The sequence below is a fragment of the Pezoporus flaviventris genome, unplaced genomic scaffold, assembly GCF_033815535.1.
Source record: "Pezoporus flaviventris isolate CSIRO_AGI_PZ_B2104156 unplaced genomic scaffold, CSIRO_AGI_Pfla_v1 ptg000063l, whole genome shotgun sequence".
Classification (NCBI taxonomy): domain Eukaryota; kingdom Metazoa; phylum Chordata; class Aves; order Psittaciformes; family Psittacidae; genus Pezoporus; species Pezoporus flaviventris.
Window position 1 is genome coordinate 11,306,050 of NW_026892611.1, and position 15,662 is coordinate 11,321,711.

Consider the following 15,662-nt stretch of genomic DNA (forward strand, 5'->3'; position numbering starts at 1 on the left):
TGTTAACCTGCCTCTATCTTGTTCCCTGAGTTAGCAGTCTGTTTGGAAAGAAAGAAATGCCGGATCTTCATCAGCATCATGGTGGTGTTGGTTGGAAGCAGAAATCTTAAACAAGCCCCAGAAACACTACGTGATCTTGGTGTATATTTAACATGTGGTAGAGAGGCAGTTAGTGACCAGCAGGAAGGAATTCACCATCAGCGCTACTCTTCCAGAACACTTTCTGGTGTTTCTTCTGGGAGGAAGAGTGCAATTTGTATTGTTATGCCAGTTAACACTGTGGGGAGGTGCTGGGGAAGGGCAGCAAAAGCCCAAGGATGTTTGCATGCTAATGCAGTATCTGCCTCCAACATTGTCCTGGCTGTTAATGTTCCCGGACTGCAAAATGGGAGGTGGCTCTGCAGTTTGGCTTTTACTGCTGGAATAACGAAAACTTCTGTGCTTGCTCAGCTTGAAGGAGGAGTTCCCCATCTGGTATGAGAAACTGGTACTGGAAATAGTCCACCACAACACTGTATCTTTGGAGAAGTTGGTGGATGCTGCTTGGCTGGAGATCATGACCAAATTTGCAGTGGGAGAAGAGTGTGACTTTGAGGTAAGGATCCGTTTTCTGTTTTATCCCATGCTTTTCGCACCGAGCTCGTTTTGGATGTCTAAAGGCAGGAGATGGGAAGGATGTGTTAGTCACATCGTCAGAAAGATGGTGAGTTTCTTTTCTGTAGAATCCCCGTGACAGCACCTGCTTTTGAATGCAGAATGGTTCTATAAGCAGAAGCAAGTGGATGACCTATATTGATGGCAAGAAGAAAATGACTGATCCGTGTGTGTGTAGTGAAATAGAGATATGTTTATTATACTGTTTAAATGTGTGATGGTCTTTGTACATATTTAAATACATATAAATACATAATTAGAAGAAGTTAAAAATTATCACCTGCCATAATCCGCTCTAATGTGCTCCCAGGAGGAGTAATAGTAATGTAGCTTGAAGTCAACTGCTTGCAAGTCTCTATGCCCTAACAGTTGGAAAATTCCCTCTGGAACTGGGAATGGTGGAGAAAACTCAAACCTGTTAAAAATAAGGGAAAGGTGTAAAGTGCTGGCAATCTGTCTGGGACATACTCTCAACTGGGGCTGTTGAGAGAGCAAGCTTGCACCATGGGCATACTCCTTCCTCAGGCTGAGAAAGTAGCGTCATTAAACACTGGAAGAACTTGAGAGTTGGCAGTTCTCTCTTTCTTAACAATTTGTACAGAACTTCCAGATAGGAGTAGTAGAAAGAAACCCTGTAATTGCTTCAAGAGAGGGATCATCCTTCCTCAGGAAGGATGGCAGTTGTTTTGCCAGATTACAGCTTGTAGGTAGTCCTGGCTGCATGTTTCCTTCCTTGGAGTGTTTAAAGCTCATTAGTTAATGTGTTTTGCTCGGGTTCAGTTTTCATCACTATTGCCTTGCAGGTTGGTAAGGAGAAAATGTTGCCTGTGAAAGTTGTGAAAATACATCCCCTGGAGAAGGTTGATGAAGAGGTCTCGGAAAAGAAATCTGATGGAGCCTGTGATTCCCCATCCAGTGACAAGGAGAATTCCAGCCAGGCAGCACAGGACAACCAGAAGGAAGCTATCTTGAAGGAGGATGACAACAGGAGGGAAAGTATGAGTAAGTAGTAAGATAGCATGCTAGTAGATAGCACCTGGAAGTGAGTATTTGAACTTATGTATGTCCTGGGTCTGGGCTGTCAACATTGTCTGGGAGGTTTAAGCAGTGTTATGTGTTGAAAAGTTCTGTGGTTGTCGCTAATGATGGTGCAGCTTTGGTGGCATCAGTGCTGTTGGCTCTCAGCTGTTCTTGCCTGGTTTAAAGCAGAAAATGTTCTGTCCTTCTAGGGTATAATACTGAAATCTATGTGAGGGTGGTGATCTAGGTCGTCTTTAGAATCATAGAATAGTTAGGGTTGGAAAGGACCTTAAGACCATCTAGTTCCAACCCCCCTGCCATGGTCAGGGACACCTCGCACTAAACCAGGACACCGAAGGTTCTGTCCAACCTGGCCTTGAACACCGCCAGGGATGGAGCATTCACAACTTCCCTGGGCAGCCCATTCCAGTGCCTCACCACCCTAACAGTAAAGAACTTCTTCCTTATATCCCATCTAAACTTTAACTGTTTAAGTTTGAACCCATTAGCTCTTGTCCTGTCACTACAGTCCCTAATGAAGAGTCCCTCCCCAGCATCCCTATAGGCCCCCTTCAGATACTGCAAGGCTGCTATGAGGTCTCCACGCAGCCTTCTCTTCTCCAGGCTGAACAGCCCCAACTTCCTCAGCCTGTCTTCATACGGGAGGTGCTCCAGTCCCCTGATCATCCTCGTGGCCTCCTCTGGACTTGTTCCAACAGTTCCATGTCCTTTTTATGTTGAGGACACCAGAACTGCACACAATACTCCAGGTGAGGTCTCACAAGAGCAGAGTAGAGGGGCAGGATCACCTCCTTCGACCTGCGGGTCACGCTCCTTTTGATGCAGCCCAGCATACGGTTGGCTTTCTGGGCTGCAAGCGCACACTGAAGCTGGCTCATGTTCATTTTCTCATCGACCAACACCCCCAAGTCCTTCTCCACAGGGCTGCTCTGAATCTCTTCTCTGCCCAACCTGTAGCTGTGCCTGAGATTTGGTCTGACCCAGGTGTAGGACCTTGCACTTGACTTTAAGGTGCCTTCCAACTCAAACCAGTCTGTGATTCTATGATGATCATTCTCAGAACAAACACCCTCCAGTTTGGAAGCCTGTTGCTCTGCGGAGAAAAGCTCTAATTCCATTTCATGTCCCCAGCTGACCAAAAAAAGCTTTTTCTTTCAGTTTATCCCCCTTTCCAATTTTCAGCTACTGAGACAAAAAAATTTGCATTTTTCTACATGAATTTTTTTCTGAGGGGTCAGAATAAAGCATGTTTTGAAACATTATCCCCCGCTTTCGTATCTGTTCCTCCTTGCAGCAGAAGCACTTGGTGTCCAAGCACAGGATATCCAGGGCTTTTCATAACTCTGAGAAGGAACTGTTGAGAGAGGAGAGGAAAAAAGCTTCATGTCCTGTGCAACTTTTCAAAGATGGAATAATAAGATTCTGTAGAAGACATTTCAAAAACTGCTTTCAAACAGGTTGCAGTCCTTTTAATGAATTTATTACTTGTGTAATAAACCATTTACATTTGTCAGTGGCCACTTCTGCATCTGGGGAAGGTGCACATAAGCTTCTCTGATATGCAGAAGAGGAAACTCAGAAATAGCCCAGCAAGCTCATAGCAAAGTCAGGAGTGGAAGACAAGTTCTGCCAAGCTTAATAATTGTCAGCTGTTGCTGATGGGTGCTGGAAGAAGTTCTGAGCTGCTCTGATTTCACTGCAGTCCTCTGTATAACCAGGAAGGGGAAAAACAGATGTTGCAGAAGCAATCTGGTTTTATCCTTTGAAATAGCAGTAGGGCTTGGGGGGGGACTAATCTGAGTTGTTCTCTTGTACTACCTGCTCATTAAAGGCCTGGGAAGTACCTTTTAATTTAAAAACAATTGTTGACCAAATTTACAACAGCATTTGGGGGCTTGGGAGTTAACTCTACCATAGTATTTTGTCCGTTGGTGTGCCTGTTGTGAGGAACTGTGTTCAGCTGGGTTCTTGCTGGCAGTGCCATTAGAGTGATTGGAGATGGAAAGAATCCCACAGGACTGGGGATTCCTGTGGTGTTTGCAGTTTCTGGCTCAGCTGATGATCTGACCTGTGTGTTTAGTCACGTCTCTAAACTCGGACTGTCCTGCCCTTGCCATAAAAGATGAACCTCAGTGTTTTCAGATCAGGGGTGCCAGAAAGGTCATAACATGGTCAGTAAAAGCAGTGACCGCCGGTCATAGGGGTTGAGGTCACCACACACGAGTTTGCTGCACAGGCTGGGTGTAGGAGCTGTGTTCCCCTGTGCACACACAAGGGGGCAGGGCTGCCCTGAGCATTTCTGCTCCTCTGGTGTCAGATTGGCTGGTTTTGTGGGAGGAGAAAAAAGAAGCAGAGCGAGCTTCAGCTCTTCATTCTGGTTAGAAGTCTGCTGTGCTTCAGAAGCCCAAAATAAGGCTTTATACCAGCTTCGTTGCATCATATGTGCAGTCTGAAGTGGCTTTGTATTTTCAGCTGCTTAGGGAGTGAACTCCAGGAAATGGGCAGAAATGAACTACTGAAGGCAGGTTCTGCAGCTTGAGCTGTAGTTGGAGTTAATACTGCCTTGAAAAAATCCTGAATAAGTGGCAAATAGGAGACTCCAGCACATGGGTGCTCTCTGAGGTTCCCATAGGGTAATGACTGTAAGTTTTATTGCAGTGGAATTCAACAGCAAATAAAGTACAGTACATTTTTTGTGAGATAACTGCAGAAGAAGCATGCAGTGGTTTCTTCTTCCCCACCTCTGAGTGTCCAGGTGCTGTTTGATGGGACTTGATGTCACCCCTATTTCTAGAATCTGGAAAGTAAACTGCAGGAGAGGTCATGCACAGGCTTGTGACAGGAACTTGCTTATGCGTGGCATGTGCATCCAGTGAAGATCAGGTTCAGCCATGGAGGCAGATCTCTGAAAGCAGGACTTTGACAGAGCTTCAGGTATCCTTTATGCAACTTCTGTTGTGCCGTTGAGCAGAGAAATACAGTTCAGTGATTGTGAATTTACCAGGATTTTTTAATACAAATGGGGAACCAAATCAGGTAAAAGTTACTCGTCAGCCTGACTTGTGATGAGAAAATTCATCTCCTTTCATGTGTACTATCACTGTTAGAAAATCTAGGGGGGTATCTTAAAGAAAAACTGCTATAATGAGTGGGAAGACTTCCAAAATGAGTGATGCTTGTAGCAGAGAGTTCCACTTTGCATTATCTGAAATGCAACACTAATGGGGAAAGTACCTGCACATTTATGTAACATCTGTCATCTGCTTCTTAACTGAGGTGACTGATTCTGGAAGGCAGGGGGCAGAACTTGCTTTTATACTATGAAAGCTATAATGCTGCTGAAGCTTAAGTGCTGTCAGGCCTAGAATGTGACAATTTTTTATTTATTTATTTTAAAGCCTGACTTTGGTCTACCATCTACTTATATTCTGCATGTACTTAGTAGATAATTGTTCTCATCTCTCATGCTTGCTTTAGTGTTCTCTTTGTGTCATAGCCACAAACAGAGAAACGTTTGGGGATTGTTTCCTTCAGTAAGCTTGGATTTTTCTCTGAAATGATTAATGTTTGCAACCTGAATATAGAAATAATAGACTGAACACCAGCTGGTGAGGTGATGTCCTTCAGTTACATCTCTCTTGACAAGAAGGAGACTGGTTGTATGAGGATGCTTAAAATTTCAAGCTAAATGAGCCTGTACACATGGGGCTCAGAACTGGAAAACTTTTCATGGCCACCGAAGTTAAATGTTTTTAAAAGTTACTTTAATTTAGAGCCAGTAATTCCTGCAGTAGGGTTATTTCCAGTATGGCATGGCAGAGGCTGGTAGGACTCAGCAGCAGCTCCCTGGACAGGTTTGTGGTTAGGTTAGGTTATGAAACCTCTCTCCCCTTAATGAATTTTATAGACATTTTCTCCCTTTCTGCCATTTTCTCCCTAGGTACTTGCAGCTTACCAGCTGTAGAGAGATGGGTTTAAATACTCCAAGTGGTCCTTCGTACTCCTTAAAGATAGGTTTTACCTCTTCCTTTGGAGCTGTGCAGGGACTCTGCAGTCTGCATCTTTAGGATACTTTTAAAACCTCAAATTTACAAAATCTGAGGGGAGCCCGAGATGAGCTCTTAGGCACAAGTTCTTCCTGTGAGGGTGCTGAGGTGCTGGCACAGGGTGCCCAGAGAAGATGTGGCTGCCCCATCCCTGGCAGTGTTCAAGGGCAGGCTGGACACAGGGGCTTGGAGCAAGCTGCTCTAGTGGAAGGTGAACTAGGGGACTGGAACTGGATGAGCTTTAAGGTCCCTTCCAACCCAAACCAGGCTGGGATTCTAAAACCTGATTTGAGACTTTTTCATGACATTCTAGTTTAACCAAACACTGGGTGTGCAGGGGGGTGAGGTTGCCCCCCTGGTGATGCTCTGGATTCTTTGATTTTGATTGTTTTTTTATTTTTTTTCCTCCAATACTAAGGCACTGAATCTCTTCCCTTGCTTTACCAGATGACCGAGCGCGTAGGTCTCCTCGGAAGCTTCCCACTTCTTTGAAGAAGGAAGAGCGGAAGTGGGTTCCACCTAAATTCCTTCCACACAAATATGATGTCAAACTGAAAAATGAAGATAAGGTGAGTTCTCTGTTTGTATTGTTTCTAATTATGAGTATACAGGTTTGATTAATCACTGTCATTGTGTCTGTACAGTAACAGGCTGTCGACTATTTCTACATGTAATTGAGTTTTGTGGATGGTAACACCTGACAATTCCCTAGTAGCACACACTGAGTCGTGGTGCTGCCAATAGCCTTAGAGGGCTTGCTGTGAACTGGTGAGGCAGTTAATGGAATTTGGTCAGTTAGACCAGCAGAGGCTGCTCTTGTTCTAACTGAGCACCTCTGAGAGTTGTAGGTAGCTGTGCTTTGGGAAGCTCCATGTAGCTGCAGCAGTGCTGGGTGCTTTCTGTCATCTGCTTGCTAATTTAACATGGAAGGCAGAGCTGACCTCAATTTAGTGAGCATCCCTCACAGAGTACAGCACCACTCACACCTCTGGTCTCAGGAAAAAAAAAGTCAAAACAAAATGAATGTTAACATGTAAAATCTTTTAAGTTAGAAGCAAGCACAGCCAGAGGAAGGTCAGAGGTGAAGCTTTGGCAAGAAATTTGCAACATAAACTAATATATTTTACTCTTTTGGCTAACAGTCTCCTGCCAGTCTCTGTTGTGCATGTCAGTTCTGAAATTTCTCTTTGGTTTGAGCCTTCACAAGAGCTTTAAGGAGTGAGAAGTGTGTGGGCATGAAGCACTGCAATAGTCCTGCCTCCTTTCAGCCACGTGATACGTATTTATAATGTGGTTAGAAGTTAAGTGTTAACAGTCTGTTTGTTATCTCCAAGATCATCAGCAACGTACCAGCAGATAGTTTAGTCCGCACGGAGCGTCCTCCCAACAAGGAGATCCTAAGGTACTTCATCAGACATAACGCCCTCCGGGCTGGCACGTGTGAGAACGCTCCATGGGTCGTGGAGGATGAGTTAGTGAAGAAATACGCTCTCCCCAGTAAATTTAGTGACTTCTTGCTTGACCCACATAAGGTAAGAGCTCTTAAAAGTACCTCCTTTGCTTTCTCACCCTTTCCCCACTGTTAGACAGTCTTGGCGGAGACTTCATGTGGCAGTTGGGTAAGCTCCAAAGCTTACATCAGCTTAGTGAGCTGCAGAGCAGGAAGGTCCACTCTTGCAGGCTGACCCTTTGAGAGGTGACACAGCTGAAGGTGGAACTTTCTTTTCTTGGCTCCCCTCCAGTATAAGTTTTAGGTCTAATATTTGTAAATTTGTCATTATGATTCATATTGATGCTGGATGCTTTTGGCTGAGGTAATTGTCTTTAGCAAAGAATTCAAAACAATTTTTGTGGAATGAAGTTAATGCAGACACCGGATTTAGTGATTGTGCGGTCTTCAGTAAAAACTCCTCTGGTAGCTAATGAGGGCTCTTAAACAAAGCCTTCAAGAGTGACCATCCCTGAGTAAGAAAATCTGAGTGTTCCTATGGCAGTCCTAACTTGATCACGTTTCTGTATGTCTGTTCTGAAACAGCCTTTTGCTGTGCTTATTACAGTGGGGGTGTTTTACTGCTAAGGAATCTCAGATTTTTAGCCTGTAAAGGTTATATCCGTGTGTTTTATTTTTTGCCTCTTGAAATATGTTAGTATTCTGGGTGCATTCTGAAACTGAAATTGAGATGCTGAGGGAGTTCTGAAATCGGTCTCTTTGGCTCTGGGTTAAACTGCTCTGTGCTAAAAGTGCCCTGTCAGGTAGGTGATCTCAGCAGCTTAAAACCAGTCACTGTTCAGTTGCATTGCTTCAGAACAGAATCCTTCCCCAGAACCAAATCCTGCCCCCCCCCCCCCCCCCCCCCCTTCATTCTGGGTGCTTTCAGGCAGTTCAGAAACCAGCCTCTGAACCCCTGGCTCCCATAGATGCTCCTTTGGTTTTCCTCTGGGCAGTGAGCAGGGTGGGATCCGGGGCTGAACCCCCCTGTGGTTCATGATGAGGTCTCTCATCAGAGGATTTGTTTCTGCAATGAATGGCAGCATTTTCCAGGCAAACCCCTCCCCACAACTTGTTCAGGTTTTCTGTAATGTAGTTGGGAATGTTTAAAAACTCTTCGTAGTGTTTCAGTTTCTAAAGTTAAATGTGAGCTTTCCAGAGTGAGCTGATGACTCCCAAACCAACGTAGTGACTGCAGTGCAGAATGTTGAAAGCTATTGCAGAAGCCTGTTACCCTTCATGTCCTGTGTACCCCCTGTTCATTGGAAAAGTACATGAAAAGTGAAAATAGGCAAAAGTAGTTGACAGGAAAGGATACTTTTAGTTACCTTTAAATGTTAATATAAATGAATTCTTTCTTTTAGTATATGACTCTCAACCCCTCAACCAAGAGGAAGAGCTCTCGATCACCTGACAGAAAGCCTTCTAAGAAGTCCAAAGCTGATGGATCATCCCTGAGCCAGCCACTGAGTCCTACTCTGTGGTGCCATGTGCATTTGGAGAAATCTATTATTGGCTCTCCACTGAAGGTGAAAAACTCTAAGAATTCAAAATCTCCTAAAGAGGAGCTGGAAGAAGTGATGAAAATTGTGTCACCGGCTAAACTTGGTTCTAACTTTCACATTCCAAAGAGGAGCCGACTGGGAAAGGGCAGCAACAAATCCTTGGACAAAAAGCAAAGAGGCAAAAGGGTTCTGAATGGGCAGAAGTCATCAGGGAAATCAAAGTCTCCAAGGAAAGGCTTGAAGACCCCTAAGATGAAAATGAAACAAATGACACTACTGGACATGGCTAAAGGTACCACTAAGGTGTCCAGGGCTCCCAGGAATTCAGGAGGCACCCCTAGATCTTCCAGCAAACCGCAGAAACATCTGCCTCCTGCAGCACTCCATCTTATTGCCTATTACAAAGAAAACAAAGACCGGGAAGACAAAAAAAGTGCTCTTTCTTGCATCATCTCCAAAACAGCTCGGTTACTCTCCAATGAGGATCGTGCCCGTCTCCCGGAGGACTTGCGAGGCTTAGTACAGAAACGCTATGAGCTTCTAGAGCACAGGAAGAAATGGGCCACCATGACCGAAGAGCAGCGAAAGGAGTACATGAAGAAGAAAAGGGAAAAGCTGAAAGAGAAACTGAAGGAGAGAGCAAAGGAGAGAAAGGAGAAGGAGATGAAGGAAAAACTGGAAAAACAGAAAAGATACGAGGACCAAGATCTGAAAGGGAAGAGCTTGCCTACTTTTAAACTGGTTGATACTCCAGAAGGACTTCCTAATACGCTCTTTGGGGATGTTGCCATGGTAGTGGAGTTCCTGAGCTGTTACTCAGGGTTATTGATGCCGGATGCTCAATATCCCATCACAGCGGTTTCCCTGATGGAAGCGCTTTGTGCAGAAAAGGGAGGCTTCCTGTATTTGAACCGAGTACTGGTCATTCTCTTGCAGACCCTGCTGCAGGATGAAATTGCTGAAGATTATGCTGAGCTGGGAATGAAGCTTTCTGAAATACCACTGACTTTGCACTCTGCTTCGGAGTTGGTTCGCTTATGCCTGCGCAAGTCAGATGTGCAAGAGGAAAGTGAGGTCTCGGATAACATAGATGAAAGCAAGGATTCAGCAGCTTTTGAAGATAATGAAGTACAGGATGAGTTTCTGGAGAAACTGGAGACATCTGAGTTCTTTGAGCTGACTCCTGAAGAGAAATTACAGATACTTGGAGCCCTGTGCCACCGGATTCTAATGACATACTCGGTGCAGGACCACGTGGAGGCCAAGCAGCAGACATCGGCTGAGCTGTGGAAGGAGCGCCTTGCTATCCTGAAGGAGGAAAATGACAAGAAGAGAGCAGAAAAACAGAAGCGAAAAGAAATGGTGGCCAAGAACAAGGAGAATGGGAAAGATGAGAACATGATGGGAAGAAATGAAAAGAAAAAAAATGAGATGATGAAAATAGAGCACAGGGTTGAAATAGAAGCTGATGATATGATCAGTGCTGTGAAGAGCAGGCGCCTTCTTGCCATCCAAGCCAAGAAAGAGAGGGAGCAACAAGAAATACAAATGAGAGGTAAGAAAAATACCAGGAGATTAGAGCACTTGTGTGTTGTGGAGTAGAGGTGAATAAGTTAATGGCAAAATCGATAGCCTGTTCTCAAAAGTATTACCTGCTTTTAAGGGATTTCCTCATTGGAGAATTGTGATTCAGCTGCTGTGGTTCCTATTGCAGTTCAAAATTTGGAGTGTTCACAAAAAGCAGTAACTGCTTCTAGAGCAGTGTTCAGTCTCTTTCTAGTTCTGTCAGGCCCAGGAGGATTGAAGAACAGAAACCAACAATAAGTATTGGTCTACATCCAGATATCTTCTGACTTTTATGTACATAGGGGATACTTCCTGTCTAAAACCTATTTCCTGCAGCTGCTGCTGGTCATGCTGCCATGCATTGTCAAGCTGGTGCTAGCAGCCCACCTCCCAGATAAGGACTTAGGCAACACATTTCAGTTTACAGTTTCTCATTTTAAGTAGTTATGGAGTTGTACAAGCTGCCTGCTCGACCTCTAAAACACAAGCTTCAGTGCCAGACTCCATATGCCTCTGGGGAAGTAGTGCCTTTTGCTACAGTGGAGTAAGAAGAGCGGAATACTCTGGAATTACACGTCAGGGATCTTTTTGGTTGCAGACATGGGTACTGGACAGCCTAGCTCATCTGGGTTGTTAGTTCCCTTCTGAAACAGTCCCACATGGAGCATGATTTCTGTGCCTTGGCTGGGATCTGGGAGTGTGTTCTAGAGACCAGGAATAGGTGAATAGCATGTAATACCCTGAGGCTTCTCAGGAAGGGCACTGGCCTCACTCTATTTACTGGCAGTAAATAGATTTTTCAGACCTTCTTTTAAGAACTGTGAGTCTCAGAAGTGCCAATAAACCGCTGAAGATCTGGGGTGCTGTCCTGCTTCTCCAGAAAAACAAAATGCCAACGAGCTACAGCCTGTAGCTGAAGGGCCGCAGCCCCAGGTTTTGTAGGGTTCCACTTGCTTGACCACAAGTTCAAATTCATGATAAGATTTTACTGCAAAACTTGATACATTTTGGACATTGCTCCTTTGGATATTTCTTGTAGCTCTCACTTGATGCTTTGTGCTAGTTATATGTGAGGAAAAGCAAGATTACATTGATGGAGATAAGGATAATTTGACTTGTGGCTGAGGAAGTTTAATGCATTCTTCATTCATTTAATTCATTCATTCACTCCACAAGGAAAACTCTGTCCCTCTGGCAGGGAAGGAAGGATTAAGCCTTTCGTTATGGTTTGAATTCATCTTGCTTCCTTTCCACAAAGCAAACCCCAACATTTCAGGAATCCAGTGCTGCTTTTACCCAATAAGTAGTTGCTTCAGGCCCAGAGGTAGCCTTTTGGAGTAATGATTGTGGTTAGTGTTGGTAGGCACCAGTTAGGGCTGCAGGGTTAGCAGCTCACGGGTAGCCTGCTCAGCACTTCAGGCCCGGGGGCTGGTGTGGCTTCAGGATGTGAAAAGTACTTGTAACCACAGTGAGAGCTGCATCAGGGTGCTCCTGCTGCTGCCCAGGCTCTCTGCAGGCTCTTTCAGTGTACTGGCTTTCACAGCACTTCAGTTACATTTGGTTTTATTAATGTTAGTGTCTCTGGGGGAAGTAGAAGGAGTTGCTGAGAAAACACCTATTGTGCAGTGGTTCTATATTCATATACATATATATGGACCAATGCACAATAGGTGTTTTGTCATCAGCTGCTCTTCACATATCTAGAGATATGTATCTCACAGTCAGAGGTTTCTTTTCCACTGCTCTGGTAGCATCTGTAACACAGGGAGCACCAACCTCTTTCTAGTTAAAACCTATCACGATTGAGGCCAGTGCTGCCTCTCTAGTCTCAGCTCAAAAAAGAGCCCAGTGTAAGAAAGCATAAGTGGGCCTTTTTTGTTCTTTCTTGACTTCAAAAGAAATCACTATAGAACTTCCTGTTGAAATAACATCATTAATATCTGTATTTTCTTGATAGTGAAAAGTTGCTTTCATTTCTTTGTTACTGCAGCACTAATTGTTCTTTGCCTTATCACCCCATGAAGCAACAGCTCCTGTACAGTCAGTTGGAGGTGAGCAAAGCTGGAAGCTTATGCAGCTAATGAAGCCTGCTAGACCAAAGTACCAACTGAGAGTAGCTTGCCATCTCAACTGAAAGTGAGGTGCAGGGAGGAAACCACTAGTTTGATGTCTAACGTGGTGTTTGGTGTCTAGTTGGTGTCATTTTGATTGAATAGTTTTGGCATATAAATAAATACGTGTTTCTGTTCTTGTCTCTTCTTTATTCTGGCACTTGATGATGCATGTTGCTGGGTTAGATAGAAAAAAATACCTGTCTCATAGTGCCCAGGGTATCCCAGGTTGTAAGCATAGAGGAGTTTGCTGGCAGCATGGCTGGTTTTGGTTATAGTCTTGGCTCTTGAGGGGAAGGTTCTGCGGAGGAGGGAGGTGTCCCTTGTGCTAGCATCAGGCACAGCAGCAAGTCTTGAGAAGGTGTCCAGGGGAGAAGTTCTTGGAGAAATCCTATTGCTTCCATCTCCTTCTAGTGGAAGGTGAGAATGGTACTTCCTGTAGTCTGGGTCTCGTGAGGTTCGTGAGACTCAGATTTAGCTGACACAAAACATTTGGTACCGTGAGAGTGACTGTTGTGCCTTATTCTGATTTCAGGACTTCAAGATAGGGAAGCAGTCATAAGGTTTAGGGAGGAGTTGATGTTTACAGACATACTATGAGGGTGGTGAGGCACTGGCTCAGGTTGGATGGGGCTTGGAGCAACCTGCACCAGTGAAGTTGTCCCTGCCCATGGCAGGGTTTGGAACTGAATGAGCTTTAAGGTCCCTTCCAACCCAAACCATTCTAGGATTCTGTGATGTGTGTTGTGCAGCTGCTTGTGTCTGGCAGGCGTAGATTCACAGGATGGTTTTGCCATGCTGCAGTTAGAGTAAGTTGGTATATTGTTGGTGTGTTGTTATATAAAAGCTGATAGAGCGAGTTGGTGTAACAAATGCATGGGTATGTTTCTCAGCATGTCTCCTCTTATCCGTCAGGCTTGATGACAGTGGCAGGACTTCAGAGACTTACTGGGTGTTTGTTGGTCAACTGTTACCAAACCTGCCTGGATACAGAAAATGGCTGTGAGAGAGTAGGTAGTAGCCCTGGAGAAGTCCTAGCAAGAAGCTGGCTTTCTCCCTTGGCCAGCAGCCAGTGTACAACCTCCATACACTTGCTTTGACCTCTGAAGTCTTCATTTCTTCATTCCTTTTGGGTTTTTTAATCTGCATTTTCTCAGGACACAGGAATGTTGCCCACAGCCTTTTGCACAAGTTATGGAGGGGTGATGTCTTTGTCAGGCTGAAATCAGGCTCTGGAGAACCAATGTGACTCAGTGGGATGTTTTGTTCCTTTTTGTCCTGGTGAAAGTACATCTATTCTTCAGGCAGGCAGAAGTGGAGAGAGACTCTTGAACCATCATGAGAGCTGTAAATCCTGCTGACCTTAGAGTTCCTTCTCTTGGCAGAAGCTTGCTCCTTACCTAAAGATGTGAAAGGACGTGTTTTGTTCTGTAAGACCCTGTGACCAGGCTCAGGACCCTGTGATGCCAGAATTTAGGCCACTTCATGTTTTTCTTTCCGTTCTTTTTTGTCAGCAGGTGTGGATATTGACAGCTACTGAAATCCCAATATTGTCATGAGTTGGAAACCTAAGGTTTCTATTTTCATGTTCTTCGAATTATAGACTGAGGGAAAGCATAAGGTGTGAGGAGCTGTAATATGGTTGCTATTGCGAGACAGCCAGGTCTGGTGCTCCAGTAGGTGAGGTTGTGGGGGCAGCGGTCCCTGTAGCTGTGGCTGTAGAAGTCTGGACATCAAGAGCCAAGCTGGCCTCCGATGTGACAGCTGCACCACTGCCAACCCTTGGACTCCTTGGGCAGCCCTTGTTGTATTTTGTGCTGAAGGTAAAGATCATTGGCCCAGTTGTTACATGGGATTGTGCAGCAGTGGATGCCACTGTTGATATAGAATGAGGAATGATAATGAGCATGTTTTATCCAGACTTTCCACTTTTCTCAGCCCAGTTAATCCTTATAGCTTGACTTTAAGTCTTGATTTCTTTTTCTAGAATGGTGGGTGGAAAGCAAGATGATGGGTGAGTGCCTATGCTGAAAGAATATTAACCAAAGTCACCAATAATTTATTGGGTTTACCCCCATTGTGTGGTCAAATAAAAGAGAGTATTGATGTCTGGATACAGTAGAAGAAAGTTACTACTTCTCTGTACTAATTCCAACAGTGAGGATGGAGAGAGAAGCAGAGGAAGAAAGAATCCGGAAGCATAAAGCTGCAGCTGAGAAAACGTTCCAGGATGGGATTGCCAAAGCGAAGCTGGTAATGCGCAGGACCCCGGTGGGCACTGATCGCAATCATAACAGGTGGGAAAGGAGAAGATCCCCAGCTGCCAGGTCTGCCCTCTGTGACAGGAGCCCCCGTGGTTGATAAGGGTGTTGAGAGCTCCCTGTGTATAGAACCATGCAGGAGAGCAGAAGGGACAACTTTGTGTATATGGGGTGTAACAGCCTTCACTGGATTGCACTGGCAGCTTGTTGAGGGCTTCCTGTGGGGGTCAGGGTCCACCTAGTGGAGCTCTGGCTTGCTTGCACTAAAAGGGGTGTGACAGGCAGGATTCTGCCCCTCTGGTGAGACCCCCGTGCAGTCCTGATAGAGCTCAAGAGAGCATGTGTGGGACAACAGCACAAGAGGGATGTGGAGCTGTTGGAGTGAGTCCAGAGGAGGCGATGGAGATGCTGCGCGGGCTGGAGCAGCTCTGCTCTGGAGCCAGGCTGAGAGAGCTGTCCTGGATCAGCCTGGAGAAGAGAAGGTACCTTAAGAGGAGACCTTAGAGCAGCTCCAGTGCCTAAAGGGGCTCCAGGAAACCTGGAGAGGGGCTTTGGACAAGGGCCTGTAGGGACAGGCAAGGGGAATGGCTTTAACCTACCCGAGGGGAGACTGAGATGAGCTCTTAGGCAGAAGCTCTTCCCTGTGAGGGTGCTGAGGCGCTGGCACAGGGTGCCCAGAGAAGCTGTGGCTGCCCCATCCCTGGCAGTGCTCAAGGCCAGGTTGGACACAGGGGCTTGGAGCAAGCTGCTCCAGTGGAAGGTGTCCCTGGCCATGGCAGGGGTTGGAACTGGATGAGCCTTAAGGTCCTTTCCAACCTGAACTATCCTATGATTCTGTGATTGTTCAATAACCAAATTACTATCTTGTTTTTCATGTTTGTTGTGCAAGAATGCTCTTAGAATGGATTCTAATGAAAGTGTTCCATGCTTCTCAGCTGCGCTAATATAAAGATATACATGCATCCAGTCTTTGACTCAAGTACATAGAT

The 15,662-nt window shown here is 45.3% G+C and overlaps 1 protein-coding gene across 1 annotated transcript in view; it reads left to right on the forward strand.

Annotated features, from left to right (window-relative positions):
* The window catches only part of BAZ1B (bromodomain adjacent to zinc finger domain 1B), a 49,414-nt gene that overhangs the window by 8,797 nt on the left and 24,955 nt on the right, over positions 1-15,662 (forward strand). Inside the window, exons 3-8 of the mRNA XM_061470610.1 lie at positions 451-595; positions 1,458-1,656; positions 6,189-6,310; positions 7,076-7,273; positions 8,595-10,290; positions 14,571-14,709. Coding sequence (XP_061326594.1) covers positions 451-595; positions 1,458-1,656; positions 6,189-6,310; positions 7,076-7,273; positions 8,595-10,290; positions 14,571-14,709 — 2,499 coding nt within the window. The remainder of the gene's footprint in view (positions 1-450; positions 596-1,457; positions 1,657-6,188; positions 6,311-7,075; positions 7,274-8,594; positions 10,291-14,570; positions 14,710-15,662) is intronic.